Genomic DNA, 17,168 nt, shown 5'->3' with positions numbered 1-17,168 from the left:
AATTCTGGTGCAGACAAAAAAAGGGTCATGCACGAGTTTGGTCCAAATGAGATGCAAATTCAGCCAGTTTGTATGGCTGAATTAGATCGCACAGACTTCGCATGTGATCTGCACAGCAATGCGGTGTGAATCACATGCGATGTCTGGCATCACACCAGTGTAAACTGGCCCTAAAACCGAAAAGTGGATTGGTTACTATGCACAGCTGCACCATATTCTGGGCACCAGTATTAGCAGATCTCTCCCAGTAAAGAAGTTCTAGTAAACAAGGTGTATGCTTGTTCTGATGATGCATCCAAGCAAGCCTTTCAAGTCAACAGCTGCCAAATACAAATTCTTATTTGTATAATGACACACTACCTCCACCAGGGGGGTTTTCCTATCTCTATGTGGAATCCAGATGTTATGCGACAATACAACAAATATTCTGGGTTTAATCTCCTACCATCATTTTGGAATCCAACTTTTGGCAAACCCACAACCCTAATGATGAATTTCAGTAATGAAATGTTTACAACTTGGACCAATATAACTACATATACATTATATATACACACACACACACACACACACACACACACACACACACACACACACACACACACACACACACCTGTGGGAACTCCCTGGAAGCTGTAAATCACTGTATAGCCACTTGAGTTTTTCTGGAACTCTTCAAGTGGCTATACAGTGATTTACAGCTTTCTTTTCTGAAACTCTTTGTTTACAAGTTTAAATCTGTATTTTTTTGCTAGAAAATTACTTATAACCCCCAAACATCATATATTTTTTTAGCAAAGACCCAAGGGAATAAAATGCAGAATGTTGAATTTTTTATATCACACGGTATCTGAGCAGCAGTTTTTCAAACGCAATTTTTAATGAAATATAAAAAACACACACAAAATGTATAACCTAATTTTTTTGTAAAATATGAAAGATTATGTTACCCCGAGTAAATAGATACCTAATATGTCACGCTTTAAAATTGCTTGTGGAATGGCAACAAACTACAGTACTTAAAAATCTCCATAGATGATGCTTTAAAATTTTTACAGGTTACCAGTTTAGATTTACAAAGGAGGTCTAGTGCTAGAATTATTGCTCTCAGTCTAACATTTGTAGCGATACCGCACGTGTGGTGCGATTACTGTTTACATATGCGGGCACGACTTGTGTATGCGTTCACTTCTGCACGTGAGCATGGAGGGGTGGGAGTCCTCTTTTTTGTTTCATTATTTATTTTATTTTTTATCTTTACGCTGTCTCTCATTTTTTTTTTGGATCACTTTTATTCCTATTACAAGGGATGTAAACATCCCTTGTAATAGAAATAAGGGTGACAGGTCCGCTTTAATTAGATATCAGAAATCAAAAAGACCTCAAATCTCTTCTTGAAAGTAAAAGATTAAAAAAAAAAAAGTTTATTTCCGCCCTAGACTGGAAGTGACATCATGACATCACTCCTGTCCTCCAAGGCCATAGAGGCAATCAGAGACGATATGGTACCTGTTCACCTCTGTGACCAGCCGGCCGCACCGTTGGATTGTTTCTTGGGCGCACCCTCCAGCTGCTTGCCAGTGCTTCTCGAGCTTAATGAGCCGCTTGGACTGATTTCATGAAAAAACAAATGCTGGGGTTATGACTGATAGCTTCAGTCTTAACCCCAGTAAACGACTTGCAAACCGCAATGTATATATACGTATTACGGGAAGTGGATAGACACCACTGCTACAGTGATCACTAGCTTCCAGATTATTATACAGGATTTATACAGCAGCAACAGTTTACATAGCGCTATACCATGCTAAGTGGCTGCCCTGCTGCATTGTGTACACAGGAGGTCACTCACAAAGCACCATTCAGAGATCGTGATCATGTGAGGTGGAGCATTCGGACAGTGACGTTACATTAACCCCATCCCGACCAGCCGCCACAGTTATACTGAGACAGGTTGGCTCCTCTGGGTGAACCGAATAAGCTGTATGTTGGTTCGCCTTTTGACCAATAGGAGGGTGCTCCTGCGATACCTCCACGCAGAGACAGAACGGAGACAGATCTCCATGCTGTCAGGGGTGAGGAGAGCGTTCTGTTGTTCATACTAAGTATGAGCAACGATCGCTCTCCTCACCCAGGCAGTCCGATCCCCCTACAGTTAGAATCACTCCCTAGGAAACACAGTTAACCCCTTGATCGCCCTACTGTTAACCCCTTCCCTGCCAGTGACATTTACACAGTAATCAGCGCATATTATTGGGGGCCAATGGTCCCAAAAATGTGTCAAAAATGTCCGATGTATCCGCCATAATGTTGCAGTCCCAATAAAAATTGCAGATCATCGCCATTACTAGTAAAAAAAAAAAAACAATAATAAAAATGCCATAAAGCTTTCCCCTATTTTGTAGACTCTATAACTGTTGCACAAGCCAATCAATAGATGCTTATTGCGATTTTTATTACCAAAAATATGTAGAAGAATACATATCAACCTAAACTAAGGAAAAAAATTGGGGATATTTATTAAGTACAAAATATTGTGTTTTTTTTCAAAATTGTCAGGTTTTTTTTTCAAGCGCAAAAAATAAAAACCACAGAGATTATTAAATACCACCAAAAGAAGGCTCTATTTGTGAGAAAAAAAAAGGACGTCAATTTTGTTTGGATACAACGTCGTGCGCAATTGTCAGTTAAAGCGACACAGTGCCTTATCGCAAAAAAATGGCCTGGTCATTGAACAGTCAAATCTTCCGGGGCTGAAGTGGTTAACTGAGAAAAGGCAAAGCGGTCTCTGAATGGCACCATGCTGAGCGGGCAACCTCATGTGTTTAGTAAGCAGCAAGTAAACCAATCAGCACAGCGAGTGAAGATAACTGTAGCAGTGATGCCTACTACAGTGATTTCCAGTTTCCAGGGAGATCAGGCAGGTATGGCACATGCATGGTTACATTGGTCCAAGATGGTCCAACGTAACTGTAAACAAATATACTTTACCTAAAATTCTTCTTTGATCTATTCTAAATAACAAAGGAAACATGCTAAATAACAAACAGCCTGCATTCTTCCATAATTATCAGAAAAAGGTATTGGTCAATGTAGTGGTGCACAGAGAGACTCTGATGTATACTATGCACTAAGCCTCAATCAACAATCTGCCATCACCTTACTGTAGTCTTGTTAGTCTAATTAGTTGCTATGGTTCTCTGCACTTTGAAAGTTGCCCTTTACCTTGATGAATAACATTAATTTCACACATAAAATAAAATGTATACTGGCATTGCTATTATAAATAGTAATCACATCCCCAGGTCCCCCGATAACCTGTTCACTTCAATAGCCGTGACTCCCTGCCTGCAACCCATTTAAAAAATAATCAGCATTGCATGCTAATGTTTCTACAAGCTATTTAAACATTTTATTTAAATGATTTTGTCACTGGCTGCAACATATAAAAAAAAAAGTCAGCCTATGAGCGTATGAAAAAATAAAGTTTATAAGTCTCAACTAGCAATTAGGGTATCATTTTCTAGAACATGAGAGGTTAGAAAGTGCAGGCCACAGGGACCTCAGATTTTGGTGACTTGTGTGTCAAGCCAATCCACAGACTACAAAGCCTTTAACTATGCTAATAGAATGAAGTTTTAATGAAGGCGCGATGGGCTATACTGCACGTTATTAATTTCGGTGACAGGTGTTTTTTTTTTTTGTTTTTTGTACGTATTGTTTTGTTTTTCATCAAGGTAGTTTAACCACTTGCCTACTGGGCAATTTCACCCCCTTCCTGCCCAGGCCAATTTTCAGCACTGTCACACTTTGAATGACAATTGCGTGATCAGGCAGCACTGTACCCAAATGACATTTTTATCATTTTTTTCCACAAGTAGAGCTTTCTTTTGGTGGTAACGAATCGTTTTTTGTGGGGTTTTTTTTTTTTGAAAAACAAAACGGAAAAATACAAAAATATAACATTTTAAAAACAATAGGATTTTTATAACAGCTTACCTGTAAAATCCTTTTCTTGGAGTACATCGTGGGACACAGAGCCATAGTTAACCACTATGTGGGGTATATAGGCACCTTCAGGTGATGGACACTGGTATACCCAATCCAGGAAGTTCACTCCCCTATATAACCCCTCCTCCTTCCAAGAGCACATCAGTTTTTGTAGCAAAGCAATATACTTAAACCCCAAAAAGAGGGGAGGGACCTCTGTGTCCCATGAAGTACTCCAAGAAAAGGATTTTTCAGAGTTTTCACCAGCGTCTCATGTGCATGAAGACTTACAGGTAAGCTGTTATAAAAATCCTATTTTCTTTATTGTAAATCATGGGACACAAAGCCTTAAGTAATAACTTAATGGGACGTCCCATAGCAATGCTATTTGAGGGGAGGGAGACACAACCCTCCAACTTGAGGACCTATACTGCTGCCTGCAGCACACCATGCCCAAAGGCAATATCCTTACACCTCCTTACATCCACTTGATAAAACTTGGTGAATGTATGCACTGAAGACCACGTTGCGGCTTTACAGATCTGAGCCATGGAGGCCTGGTGACTCACTGCCCAAGAAGCACTAACCGCCCTGGTAGAGTGCGCTTTGACTTGAAAAGGGGGAATCTCCCTTGCATCACCCCTTGCATAAAACCCCGGACTGACGAATGTGCAGTAAGCGGTCTTTGAAATAAGACAGATAAAGCTGAGACTTGGCCTTTAATAGTACTTAAGGCCAACTTCATCTCTACCCCTAATTGTAGACTGGCAAGAATTCTGCCTACGATATATCTCGAAGGGTGCCAACCTTGGGATTCACACCAGGGAACATGCCCTCCAGACCAGTGTTAATTTAGTCGACTAAATGATTATTATTTTAGTCTACTAAAATATGACTAAAACTAAAAAAACAGAAATGACTAAACTACGACTAAAACTAAAATGGGACTAAAACTAAAATGCCATTTTATTCAAAAGACTAAAACTAAATTGAAATTTGACTTAAAAATTAACACTGGTCTGTAGTGCATGTTCATACCTCAATGTAATAATAAATAACATATTATATTTTTCACTCCCGCAGTATATGAGTTTGCAAATTGTAGAGAACTGTTAACTAATGCATTACAACTGAATTACACCCATTCAATTTTAGATGACTAAAATGAGTTTTAGTAGACTAAAATATACTGGAGATTTCAGTCGACTAAAACGTAGGACATTTTAGTCAACTAAAATGGGACTAAAACTAAATCTAAATGAAAAATTCTTGCCAAAATTAACACTGCTCCAGACCCTATAATATATAGTTCTGGAAGCTGGCTTCCTTGTATTAATCAGAGTAGAGATAACTGTATAACCATGCTGGTGCTACCAGAATTACCGGCTTTCTTTCCAGCTTGATCCTACAAAGAAGTTCAGGCAGCAATTGAATAGGGGGAAATGCATAGATCAGTGAGAACTGATCCCACGGGGTCACCAACGCATCTGTTCCGCATGCGAGTGGATACCTTGTCCTGAACACGAAGTTGACTAACTTCATGTTGAATCTGGACGCCAGAAGATCTATGTACGGAGTCCCCCATCTTTGACAAACAGCCCAAAAGATGTCGGGGTGAAGGGACCATTCCCCCAGGAATAACTGCTGGCGACTCAAGTAGTCCGCCTGCCAATTCTCTACTCCCAGAATGAAGATTGCCAATAGACATGGAACATTCCTTTCTGCCCAAGTTAGAATATGGTTCACCTCTGTCTGCGAGACTCTTGGTGCCCCCTTGGTGATTGATATAGGCCACAGCTGTGGCATTGTTGGATTGGATCCTAATAGGACAATCCTGAAAGTCTATGACCAGCCCCAAGTACTCCAGCCTTTTTAGCGCTATTAAGGAAGACTTCTCTAGGTTGAGAATCCAACCCAGACTTTGCAGGTAACTGGTTGTAATGCGCACGCTTTGCTCCAAACGAGCCACCAACTGGTCTATTAGCAATAGATTGTCTAGGTACGCCAAGACTGAAAAAAGCTACTGTTGTACCTACCTTTCCCCAGGGGGGAAATGTTCTGGATGAGGAATCCTCCCTAGCTTGCTGAGACCACACACATGCTGTTTAGCTGAGACTTCTAAGCTGACTGGGAAGCCCTGTACTAAGGTATGTATTTACTCCCTCTAGTGGAGACTTTAGGCATGACAAGATTTTACATATGGAAGAAAAAAGCATTGGTGGACTTTTTAAAGTTCCTAGGCTTCTTCCCTTACCTTTTCCTCACTGCAGGATACTGCTGTAACAGACAGATCCGAACTTCACCCATCAAGGCAGGCTCCCTATTTTAGGGGTTCCACTACCTTGGACCTGTATAGCACCCCTCAGGAAAAACTTTAGGTAATGTAGCATGACCAAAAATTCCTGGGTCCTGGGGTCCAGCCCTGCAAAGAGAGGCGTTACAGGCAAAACCCTGTGCTTCATATATACGAGGCCCGGGTACCATCCACCTTGGTCTCAGTGGCACTTTGGATGGATCTGGTCTATGGAGGCTGTTTAAATCCAGCAGAGATAGCTGCAGCTTTGGAGCTCTTTAGAGCACATCTTCACTCGTGACCAACACCTTCGTCAACGAAATTAACACTTCTCCTGAAGAAGTATTTCAAAAATGCATCAAGTCCACATGTGAATTATGTTTGTAATCTATTCCTATTGTGAACCTCTAACTGGAGAGAATTTTAGTGTCTTTGTCAAACTTTTAATGGAATAAAAATAAAATTGCTTTAATAATACTCCATTGTTTTCAATCTATGTTTGTCCACAGAAAATCTATGACTACAAATTTTGTTTCTGGAATGATATAATTTATGGCTGTGTTGTGAACCCTGGACAGGTGAGACTTCCATGATGGTGGGTTGGGGTGTAATTCTGAACTTTAGTAAGAAAAGCCTGAAAGCGTCCCAAAGCTATAATATAAGGCAGTACACAATGCAAACCACATTCACCTACTCAAAATGAAATGTTTTCTGGAGAGGATGGACAATTTACCTCAAGAAAAGAGCCCTCGGGTACTAGAACAGAGCCCTCAGGTACAGAGCAGCGCAGATACAGCATACATTTTTCCTCAACAGACTAGAGCTGTACTGAATTCTCTGTTTCTATGACCTGCGGCCTTGGCTGTGGAGAACAGAAATGAATGAAAATTCACTCTGACATTTAAAAAAACGTAAAAAAAGGGGAAAAAATGGTAAACAGTGACCTGCACCAACAAAAAAATTGGTCATTAAAAAAATAATAAAAAAAATGCCCCTTTAACCGATTCAACCCCGGAATATATTACCCCCTTCCGGACCTGAGCATTTTTTGCGTTATTTTAACTGAAAATTGCGCGGTCGTGCAACGTGGCTCCCAAACAAAATTTACGTCCTTTTTTCCCACAAATAGAGCTTTCTTTTGGTGGTATTTGATCACCCCTGCGGTTTTTATTTTTTGCGCTATAAACAAAAAAAGAGCGACAATTTTGAAAAAAACTATTTTTTTTTACATTTTGCTATAATAAATATCCCCCAAAAATATCCCAACATTTTTTTTTCCCTCAGTTTAGGCCGATACGTATTCTTCTACATATCTTTGGTTAAAAAAAATATACTGCTGTAACAGACAGATCCGAACTTCACCCATCAAGGCAGGCTCCCTATTTTAGGGGTTCCACTACCTTGGACCTGTATAGCACCCCGCAGGAAAAACTTTAGGTAATGTAGCATGACCAAAAATTCCTGGGTCCTGGGGTCCAGCCCTGCAAAGAGAGGCGTTACAGGCAAAACCCTGTGCTTCATATATACGAGGCCCGGGTACCATCCACCTTGGTCTCAGTGGCACTTTGGATGGATCTGGTCTATGGAGGCTGTTTAAATCCAGCAGAGATAGCTGCAGCTTTGGAGCTCTTTAGAGCACATCTTCACTCGTGACCAACACCTTAGACACTGGCGAAAAAACTGAGGCCTTGGCTGTGGAGAACAGAAATGAATGAAAATTCACTCTGACATTTATAAAAAAACGTAAAAAAAGGGGGAAAAAAATGGTAAACAGTGACCTGCACCAACAAAAAAATTGGTCATTAAAAAAATGCCCCTTTAACCGATTCAACCCCGGAATATATTACCCCCTTCCGGACCTGAGCATTTTTTGCGTTATTTTAACTGAAAATTGCGCGGTCGTGCAACGTGGCTCCCAAACAAAATTTACGTCCTTTTTTCCCACAAATAGAGTTGATCACCCCTGCGGTTTTTATTTTTTGCGCTATAAACAAAAAAAGAGTGACAATTTTGAAAAAAACTAATTTTTTTACATTTTGCTATAATAAATATCCCCCAAAAATATCCCAAAAAAATGTTTTCCTCAGTTTAGGCCGATACGTATTCTTCTACATATCTTTGGTTAAAAAAAATCGTAATAAGCGTTTATTGATTTGCGCAAAATATAAAGCATTTACAAAATAAAGGATAGTTTGGTGGCATTTTTATTAATAACTCACGAAGGACCCCACCGGCGCGTGCGCGTAATGGCATGGCGGCAAATTTAAAGGGACGTACAGGTACGCCTGTCCATGCCATTCTGCCGACGTACATCGGCGTGTGCCGGTTGGGACCGGGAACATTTTGACATCGCTTCCGTCCTGCATTGTTATGGAGACTGTTGAGGGCCATCTTCCCCTCACTCGTCATCATGCCCAGCCAGGGTGATGATCCAATCACCTTCGCAGCTTCCGGCGGATCTGGTAAGCGGAAGAGGGCCCTCTTCCGCCACTGATAAAAGTGATCTTGCGTCAAATTCACCGCAGAGACCACTCTCTTGTCAGAAACTGGACCGCCCACCGAACAAGAGGATACTGGGGTTATGGCAGCTAGGTTAACCACTTGCCAACCACGCATTGTAGTTTTACTGCTAAAGTGCGGGCCGGCTGCGAAGAATCACTATATATGAACACATCACTATTTCCCTAAGCATTCTGTCCAGATAATGTGCAGTTCATTTATGACCTTTCCATTTAACCCTGTGTTATCCAAACTCTGTTCAATGAAAAGTGTAAACTCACCACATAAACACTCTATATACAAAAAAATAAAGATAAGAACACGATGTTCACATTTGCATGGAAGCACAATTGAATGAATGCTGATTATTCATTAAGAATTACCATATTTATGTTTATTGAGGATTGTTTTTTTTATGTACTAACAGTTAAGCTTCATATACACAATACGAAAATTGGATGAAAAATACCACATTTGAAGTGTTCATGAATATGAGCGTATCATTTTTTTTTTTGATGGGGGAGTGGATCTTGGGTGGGAGTTCCCACACTTTTTTCCCCAGGACCATACCCCTGTATACGGGCAATTCTACATTTTTAGGTAGGGGGAACGCGCCCGCCCTCCTATGCTGTCACTGTTTTCCCGCCAGTTATGACCGGGTCCTGCCGATCACTGGTTTTCGTGACAAGACAGAGCTTTGTGTATGTAAACAACACAAAGCTCTCTTCTGACAGCGGTGATATTTTCTTCTATGCCGACACCATGCAATGAGCTGGTTGTTATTGCAGCACCCTCTTGCTCCAGGCTTTGTCAAGAAAGGAGTGTGATAGGAATGTAAACTAGTTATTTAAAGGCTAAGTTCACTTTTTAAACATAATACATGTTACACCCGTATTTATAGTGTGACATGTAATATGTTTAGCAGGACCCCTCGTCCCACATGTGAGACAGTTCTGTGCATGTACATCTATAAAAAAAAATTTTTAAAGGTGAACTTATCCTTTAACTCTGAGTCTTACAATTGCAAACACAAAACCCAAATTAAAGAGAAAGTAAAGGCAGGATGAAACATGACACAATAATAATCATTTTATTTTTTCCCCTCTTAAAGCAAACAGTTAAATACACAAATGAAATACATACCTGTATATAGAGGATCCATTTTACCTACCAGAGGAAAGAGTTAAAGCAGGCAGTTTTTTTTTTGGTCACTTCAGTCCCATAGACATAAACTTAAATAAGAGGAAACATTTCCATAGTGTGGGAAATTTTCTCTCGTATAGTTGTCACCAGGAACAAGTATCCCCATTGCTCAATTTTCCCCTCCAGTTCTGGTGAGAACTCAAGAATGTTCATTTGTCCCTCATTTAGAGTCCTACTGACAATGGTTAGCAGGATAAAAAGAGAGGTGACTCTCCCAATGGGAACACACAAAGCAATGAAAACCTACTGGAACTAGACTCCCCGATGCCACTAGGTCTGTCATCTGTATGCCTCCTATATTGCAAAGTAGATGTAGAAAACTTTCAATATATATAAGCTTTAAAATATTCAACAGTAGGACCATGGAGAACGAACAATGAAATTAAAGTGATTCTAAAGGCATTCCATGCATTAAGGTAAAAAAAAATTCACTGTCTGTGTGCCCTCCTTCTCTCCCAAAACATTTACCCAATACCACTCTTAGTCCAGCACTGTCCCTGCCACCAGCCCAACTTGGCTTTATCTTCTTGCATTCACAGGCTTGCCTGAGAGCAGCCACAGCCATTGGCTCGGATTGCTGTCAGTCAGATCATGTGAGGAGGAGTGTGGGGGGGGGGGGGGTGTCGAGCCATGCTGTGTGTGTCATTAGATGCAAGCAGACTGGCTCCAAACGAAGCCCACACAAGTGCCCTGATAGCAAGTGGCTTGCTATGGGTGCATTTGGAGAAGAGGAGAAGCACATGTGGGGGACCCCAGAATAGGAGGTTTGGAGCCGCTGTGTGCAATACTATTGCACAGAGCAGGTAAGTATAACAGGTTTGTTATTCTAAAAAAAAAAAAAATTCAATCACTTTAAGATTTTTTTTTCCTTTAAATAAAGAGTTTATCGTCACTACATTTTAAAAGGTGGAAAAACAAATACAAATATTGTAGAAACGTATGGGGCAGTCATTATAACACCACTGCCAATACCGACGGTCTCTAGTACACTACAACCACTGTTTCTGGGTGACCTGCAATTTCCTATTTTACCAGCAGTTGGCACTACAAAAAAAAAACTTGCAATTACACCTTTAGGTGGCAAGAAAATCATGGGCTATAGAAAGGAAGGCACCAGTGTTACTACAGAGAACAGGCAGTGTCACTTTGCTCTTCACATGCACCAACCACACTTACTTGCTGTAGCTAAAATTAACAGACTGGTCACTGAGAACCTCAAACTGGACAGGGCGGTCTCCCATACAATATTTCCTCATAAGCTCCATACAGGTGTGTAGAGTCTTCCTGGAAGGTTTGTTGTCGTGAAAAAGATCTCCACCAAGCAGCAAAAAATCGACCTGTGGAGAGATATAAAAATGTATACAGTCACTTCTTTTAAGGGACTCAATCGAATAGACTTCTAAGAGCCTCCCATTGTTTAAGACTAAGTTCACACTTGTATACAGTGCATCCGGAAAGTATTCACAGCTCCACATTTTGTTACATTACAACCTTATTCCACAATGGATTCAATTATTTTCCTCAAAATTCTACACCCCATAATGACATGAAAGAAGTTTGTCTGAAATCTTTTGAGAATATATAAATACATTTATAAAAGATCAAAAAATGAAAAGAATCACATGTATATAAGTATTCACAGCCTTTGCCATTACACTCAAAATTGAGCTCAGGTGCCTCCTGTTTCCACCGATCATCCTTGAGATGTTTCTACAACTTGATTGGATTCCACCTGTGATAAATTCAGTTGATCAGACATGATTTGGAAAGGCACACACCTGTCTATATAAAGTCCTACAGTTAACAGTGCATTTGTCAGAGGACAAACCAAGCCATGAAGTCCAAGGAATTGTCTGTAGACCTCCGAGATAGGATTGTATTGATATCTGGGGGAAGGGTACAGAAACATTTCTGCAGCATTGAAGGTTTCCGATGAGCACAGAGGCCTTCATTATTTGTAAATGGAAGACGTTTGTAACCACCAGGACTCTCCTTAGAGCGGGGCAGCCAGATATTGGGGGAGAAGGGCCTTAGTTTGGGAGGTGACCAAGAACCCGATGGTCACTCTGATAGAACTCCAGTGTTTTTCTGTGGAGAGAGGAGAACATTCCAGAAGAACAGCCATCTCTGCAGCACTCCACTAATCAGGCCTGTATGGTAGAGTGGCCAGACGGAAGCCATTTTTCATTAAAAGGCAAATCACAGCCCACTTGGAGTTTGCTAAAAAGGCACCCGAAGGACTCTCAGACCATGAGAAACAAAATTCTCTGGTCTGACTCTTGGGTCTGAATGGCAAGCGTCATGTCTGGGGAAAAAAACAGGCACCGCTCACTACCTGGCCAATACCCACATTTACTTCTATGGGTGACTCCTGTCTCTGAAATCAGGTACCGGTCTGCAGCACTATTTTCCAGCTCTCCTCCCCGCCAGCATCAGCTCCGATCCTGACACATACTGCTGTGCTTCCCACTTACTTCTGTTACTGCAAGCAAGGTGACATCGCCAGACAACCGCAGTTTCTCCTCCGCACCCTGTCACCTCAGTGTAACAGACAAGGGCAGCTTTCCCTAGGCTCCTCTTTGGCTCAGTTTTGTCTCCTCTCAGATCACTACAATGAAGGGCCTGGGAGGGAGAACATCTCCAGCCTAGATAGAGCCGTGCTATGTCTGAGGTCTGTGTTGGGGGGGGCAGAAGGATTTTGAATGTACTGGAAGGGGAAGAGGGTTTATACTGGTAGGGGGAATAAGGGGGGCTCGTTTGATAAGACCATGCACTCCCAATCTCTGCACACCACGTACTCCTGATCTTGGCACTCTGCACACCGCACACTCTGCCAGTGGTAGATGGTTTGTCTCAACCCTCTAACTGCTAAATCTGCAGGACAGCTTGTTCTGTTAAAAAACATCAGAATTACTGGCGGAATAACCAAGTAAAAATAAAGTAAAGAAAGTCTAAAAAAAGAAAACAAATGCAGCCATCGCATCTAATAATTGTAATTTGCAATAAAATAAATGTTTGTTTTTGAGTTTAATACCACTCGAAACTCTATTAACCATGCTCCTTTAAGCCACCTCAATATTCAGTGCATTTTTGCCATGCTGCACTCCGCATGTCTTTTCCATCTCTAGGTGTCCCTCAGTCACAAGTTCCAAGTTTGAGCGGTATGAATCTTCATCATTCTTCTGTCACCTTACACCCCCTGGCCACCTCCTCCCCACACTAGCAGAAGAAAGTGGGGATAGGGATCTGTTAAGCAAACCCTGCAAAGTCCTGGTCTGACAGAGCAACCGGTAAACCAGTAGCACTGTTACGGTAAACCGTTTGTGGGCTTTCTTGTGCATCATCTTTAGAAGAGGCTTCCTTCTGGGATGACAGCCATGCAGACCAATTTGATGCAGTGTGCGGCGTATGGTCTGAGCACTGACAGGCTGACCACCCCACCCCTTCAACCCCGACAGCAATGCTGGCTCCACTCATACATCTATATTGCAAAGACAACCTCTGGATATGGCGCTGAGCATATGCATTCAACTTCATTGGACGACCATGGAGAGGCCTGTTTTGAGTGGAACCAGTCCTGTTAAACCGCTGTATGGTCTTGGCCACCGTGCGGCAGCTCAGTTTCAGGGTTTGGCAATCTTCTTATAGCCTAGGCCAGAGATGGCGAACCTTGGCACCCCAGACGTTTTGGAACTAAATTTCCCATGATGCTTCACTACACTGCAGAGTGCATGAGCATCATTGAAAATGAAGTTTCAAAACATCTGGGGTGCCAAGGTTTGCCATTACTGGCCTAGGTCATCTTTATGTAGAGCAACATTTTTTTTTCAGATCCTCGGAGAGTTATTTGCCATGAGATGCTGTTAAACTTCCAGTGACCAATATGTGAGAGTAATAACACCAAATTTAACACACCTGCTTCCCCATTCACACCTGAGACAAGTCAAATGACACCGGGGAGGGAAAATGGCTAGTTGGGCCCAATTTGGACAGTTTCACTTAGGAGTGTACTCACTTTTGTTGCCAATTTAGACATTAATGGCTGTGTGTTGAGCTATTTTGAGGGGACAGCAAATTTACACTGTTATACAAGCTGTGTATATATATATATATATATATATATATATATATATATATATATATATATATATACACACACACACACACACACAGACACTGAAAGAACTTGAGGACTTTAGTATATCACTGCCAGGCTTCAAAAAGATAGTGTGCGATTATATTATTGCGTGTGATTTTTATAAACCATACAGCAAAACAACAAAAGAAAAGGAAAAATAAATAAAAAGTTTTCAGAAAATTGTTTTTTTTTTCATTTCAATTGAAATGATAATGTACTGCTCTGTTCTGCAAAGATTATGCCCAAAAGAATGCAATAATTACCCAAATTGCAGGACTATTTACTTTCTGAAGAAGGATCACTTTTGTATTTTCTTAGTGGTGCATTATGAGAAGTACAGGCGGTAATTGCAATTTTTGTAGTGCCCACTCTCAAGGAAATTAGGTTTACCAGAAGTAATTATAGGGATTGTAAAATCGTCTTGTTTTTTTTTTTTGTTTTGTTTTTTTTAAATGTTATACTTACCTCCTCTGTGCAGTTGGTTTTGCACAGAACAGCCCGATCCTCTTCTTCTCGGGTCCCCGTTTGCTGATCCTGGCCACTTCCGATGGGGGCACTGGAACCGAGTCATAGCTCCGTGTGTCCACTCAGATATGGAGCCCCAACCCAGCCCGCCCCCTCTCCCCCCTGATTGGCTGACTTTGATTGACAGCTGCGGGAGCCAATGGTGCCACTGCTGTGTCTCAGCCAATTTGCTCCAGTGGGGGAAAAAATAATTCCTTCCTGATGCCCAGAAGGCAACTAATATTGCCTGGATCAATAATCACTGGCGTTATTACCTACAAATGTTCAAGTGGTTGTAAAAGGAGAATACTTACTAGAGCCTGATCTCGATCTAGCATGAAAGCAAAGGCTATCTCCTCAATTGTTGGAATACAGAAGCATTGCCTACTACTGCTGTTAAATACAGCCAGCGATGAGGGATTGGGGCTGAGCCCTGTTCTGTGTGTCTTATGAACAGTGGGGCTAGGGAGTGAGCATGCATTCTGCTATGAGGGCACTCGAGGGGGGATGGGGGGAGCCACAAGCACTGGCGGAGGAGCCAAGAAAAGCAGGATCAGGGCTGCTCTTTGCAAAACCAGAGAGCAAGTAAGTATGACAGTTCTTTTTTTTTTTTTTTTATCTACTGAAAATGCCAGAACTAGTTCTTGAGAGAGTTTAGCTTGCATTTTAACAGCTTTACCTGTGAAGAAGCCTTTCCTTAAGTGGAGGTTAAGGGTCGGTTCACACCATGCCATCGTACAGAAATGCGCTTTGCGTTTCTGTGCCATTCACATCGCATTCAAAACGCAGTCCATTTGCGATCTTTAGATGGTGTCAATAACGAAACCTCAAAACGCAGTGTGTGTGCCCACACTGGACTGCTTGGTACAGATGAAATTTAGAAGCATATTATGTTTTCATGTTTTTTTAATTCAGGTAAATATATTGGTGTTAGGCTTCATGTACACGGGACATTTCTCAACCTCTCCTGAACACTGGAACAGAACAGCCAGTAACCCGTTTAAAAGCGTGTGTTCAGCAGCGTTTACAAGCCGGTTTAGCCATGTTTGCATTCAAAAGCGTTTACTAAAGATAACCTCAGGAGACCCTCCCAAATGATTAGAAAGCACTAAAAACAAGTATTTATCAACTATTTCAGCCATTATGTGAGAGAACAGTGTGAGTAGCAGCTGAGAAAGCAGTGTGCTTGTAGATAGATGTTATTTTTTGGTTGGTTTGTTAATGTGGATCCCATGACGAGCCCAACTGCTCCTAAACGTCCGTTTGCCAGCAGCAGCGTACATGAGGCCTTAATCAGCAGGTATTATATCTTGGGTCAAATCTTTTTCAAGACTAATTTTATCGGTTTTCATTTTTTTTTCACTAAAGGTTTACAATTCAGGTAAACATCTCTGATGCTGTTGGAGATCCTGTTTCCTAGGTATTTTGTTTCTTGGGTTATGTTTAAATTGGTAGTGAGAAGATAGAGATTTCCATTTCTCATTAGTAACATTAATATTAAACAGTTCTGACTTTGTATAATTGACTTTGAAGTCGACGCTGTACTAAAAATGTTTATGTTTTGCATATTATTCAGAAGAGAGATCAATGGTTCTGTGATAAACATAAGAAGGTCAACTGCAAATGCTGAAACTTTATAGTGCTTACTGTCATTGATTAAAGTCACGCTAAGTTCAAACAAAAATGAAGCCTGAAAACAACAGTAGGAGATTTAAAAAGAAAAAAAAAAAAAAAAGTGGCTTGGTATACTTGAAATTTTGTAAGCATTGATGTAAAAATGTGAGTTTAGTATCACATTAAACCTCTAATGCTCCCACTGGCTTAGCTTATGTAAAATCATTTTGATTGCAACAAAGAGGATTGGGGAGAGTTGACAACGGGTTCTGTTTTTAATCTGAATTTTTATTCCAATCAATCCATCGATTTTAATTCTTGCACTTGGGTGAAGCATAGGAGGTGGCAATAATCCTGCTACTTCGGGAGCTCAAAACCGCGTCTGTGGACCACGGCTTCTCCATATCCTCAAACGGCGTGGCAGCCAGCCCAGCCTGCAGGCTCTTGGAGACTGGCTTGTCACTTTCCGCACACCGTGGCTTCTTCTCCTCTCCACCAGAATGCCACCCAGCCAGCCCAGAAAGCACTTGTGAGAGGGTCCATTGTCCGTTTTTGGGTGCCTCCTATGCTTCATCATTCCATCTATGGATGCCGTCAGCCACTCACTGCCCCGGGGACCTTGAGTGATATTGTAAGCACTTTCCAATTTGATGTGATTTTACTTTATACTTCCCCTTATATTTATTACCCTATGACTGGTATTTTGATTCGGTTTCTGTAAGATCATTTATCATTAAACTTGGAATTTTTTACCACTGTCACTGAGGGATTCACCTGGCATTCCTTTGACCCATGCAGCGCTGACTTCTTTTTGATTTTGAATACTAGCAAAGTGATAACTTCTTCCAAGTTTTGCTTTTAAGTGGAGGCATAATAACATTCCTAAAATATTCTTCAGTTTTGTTACATTTCTCTTTTTGTTCTGCT

General features: G+C 41.2%; 1 protein-coding gene across 2 annotated transcripts in view; it reads right to left on the bottom strand.

The window, feature by feature from the left end:
- Positions 1-17,168, bottom strand: part of MRE11 (MRE11 double strand break repair nuclease) — a 594,456-nt gene that overhangs the window by 541,733 nt on the left and 35,555 nt on the right. For both annotated transcript variants that reach the window (XM_077484966.1, XM_077484967.1), the window contains exon 4: positions 11,162-11,322. In XM_077484966.1, coding sequence (XP_077341092.1) covers positions 11,162-11,322 — 161 coding nt within the window. The remainder of the gene's footprint in view (positions 1-11,161; positions 11,323-17,168) is intronic.

This window comes from Lithobates pipiens, unplaced genomic scaffold, assembly GCF_037356315.1.
Source record: "Lithobates pipiens isolate NorthernLeopardFrog02 unplaced genomic scaffold, aLitPip1_a1.2 Scaffold_17, whole genome shotgun sequence".
Taxonomy (NCBI): domain Eukaryota; kingdom Metazoa; phylum Chordata; class Amphibia; order Anura; family Ranidae; genus Lithobates; species Lithobates pipiens.
Note: the sequence above shows the minus strand (reverse complement) of the source record. Positions and strands in the feature narration are given on the sequence as shown.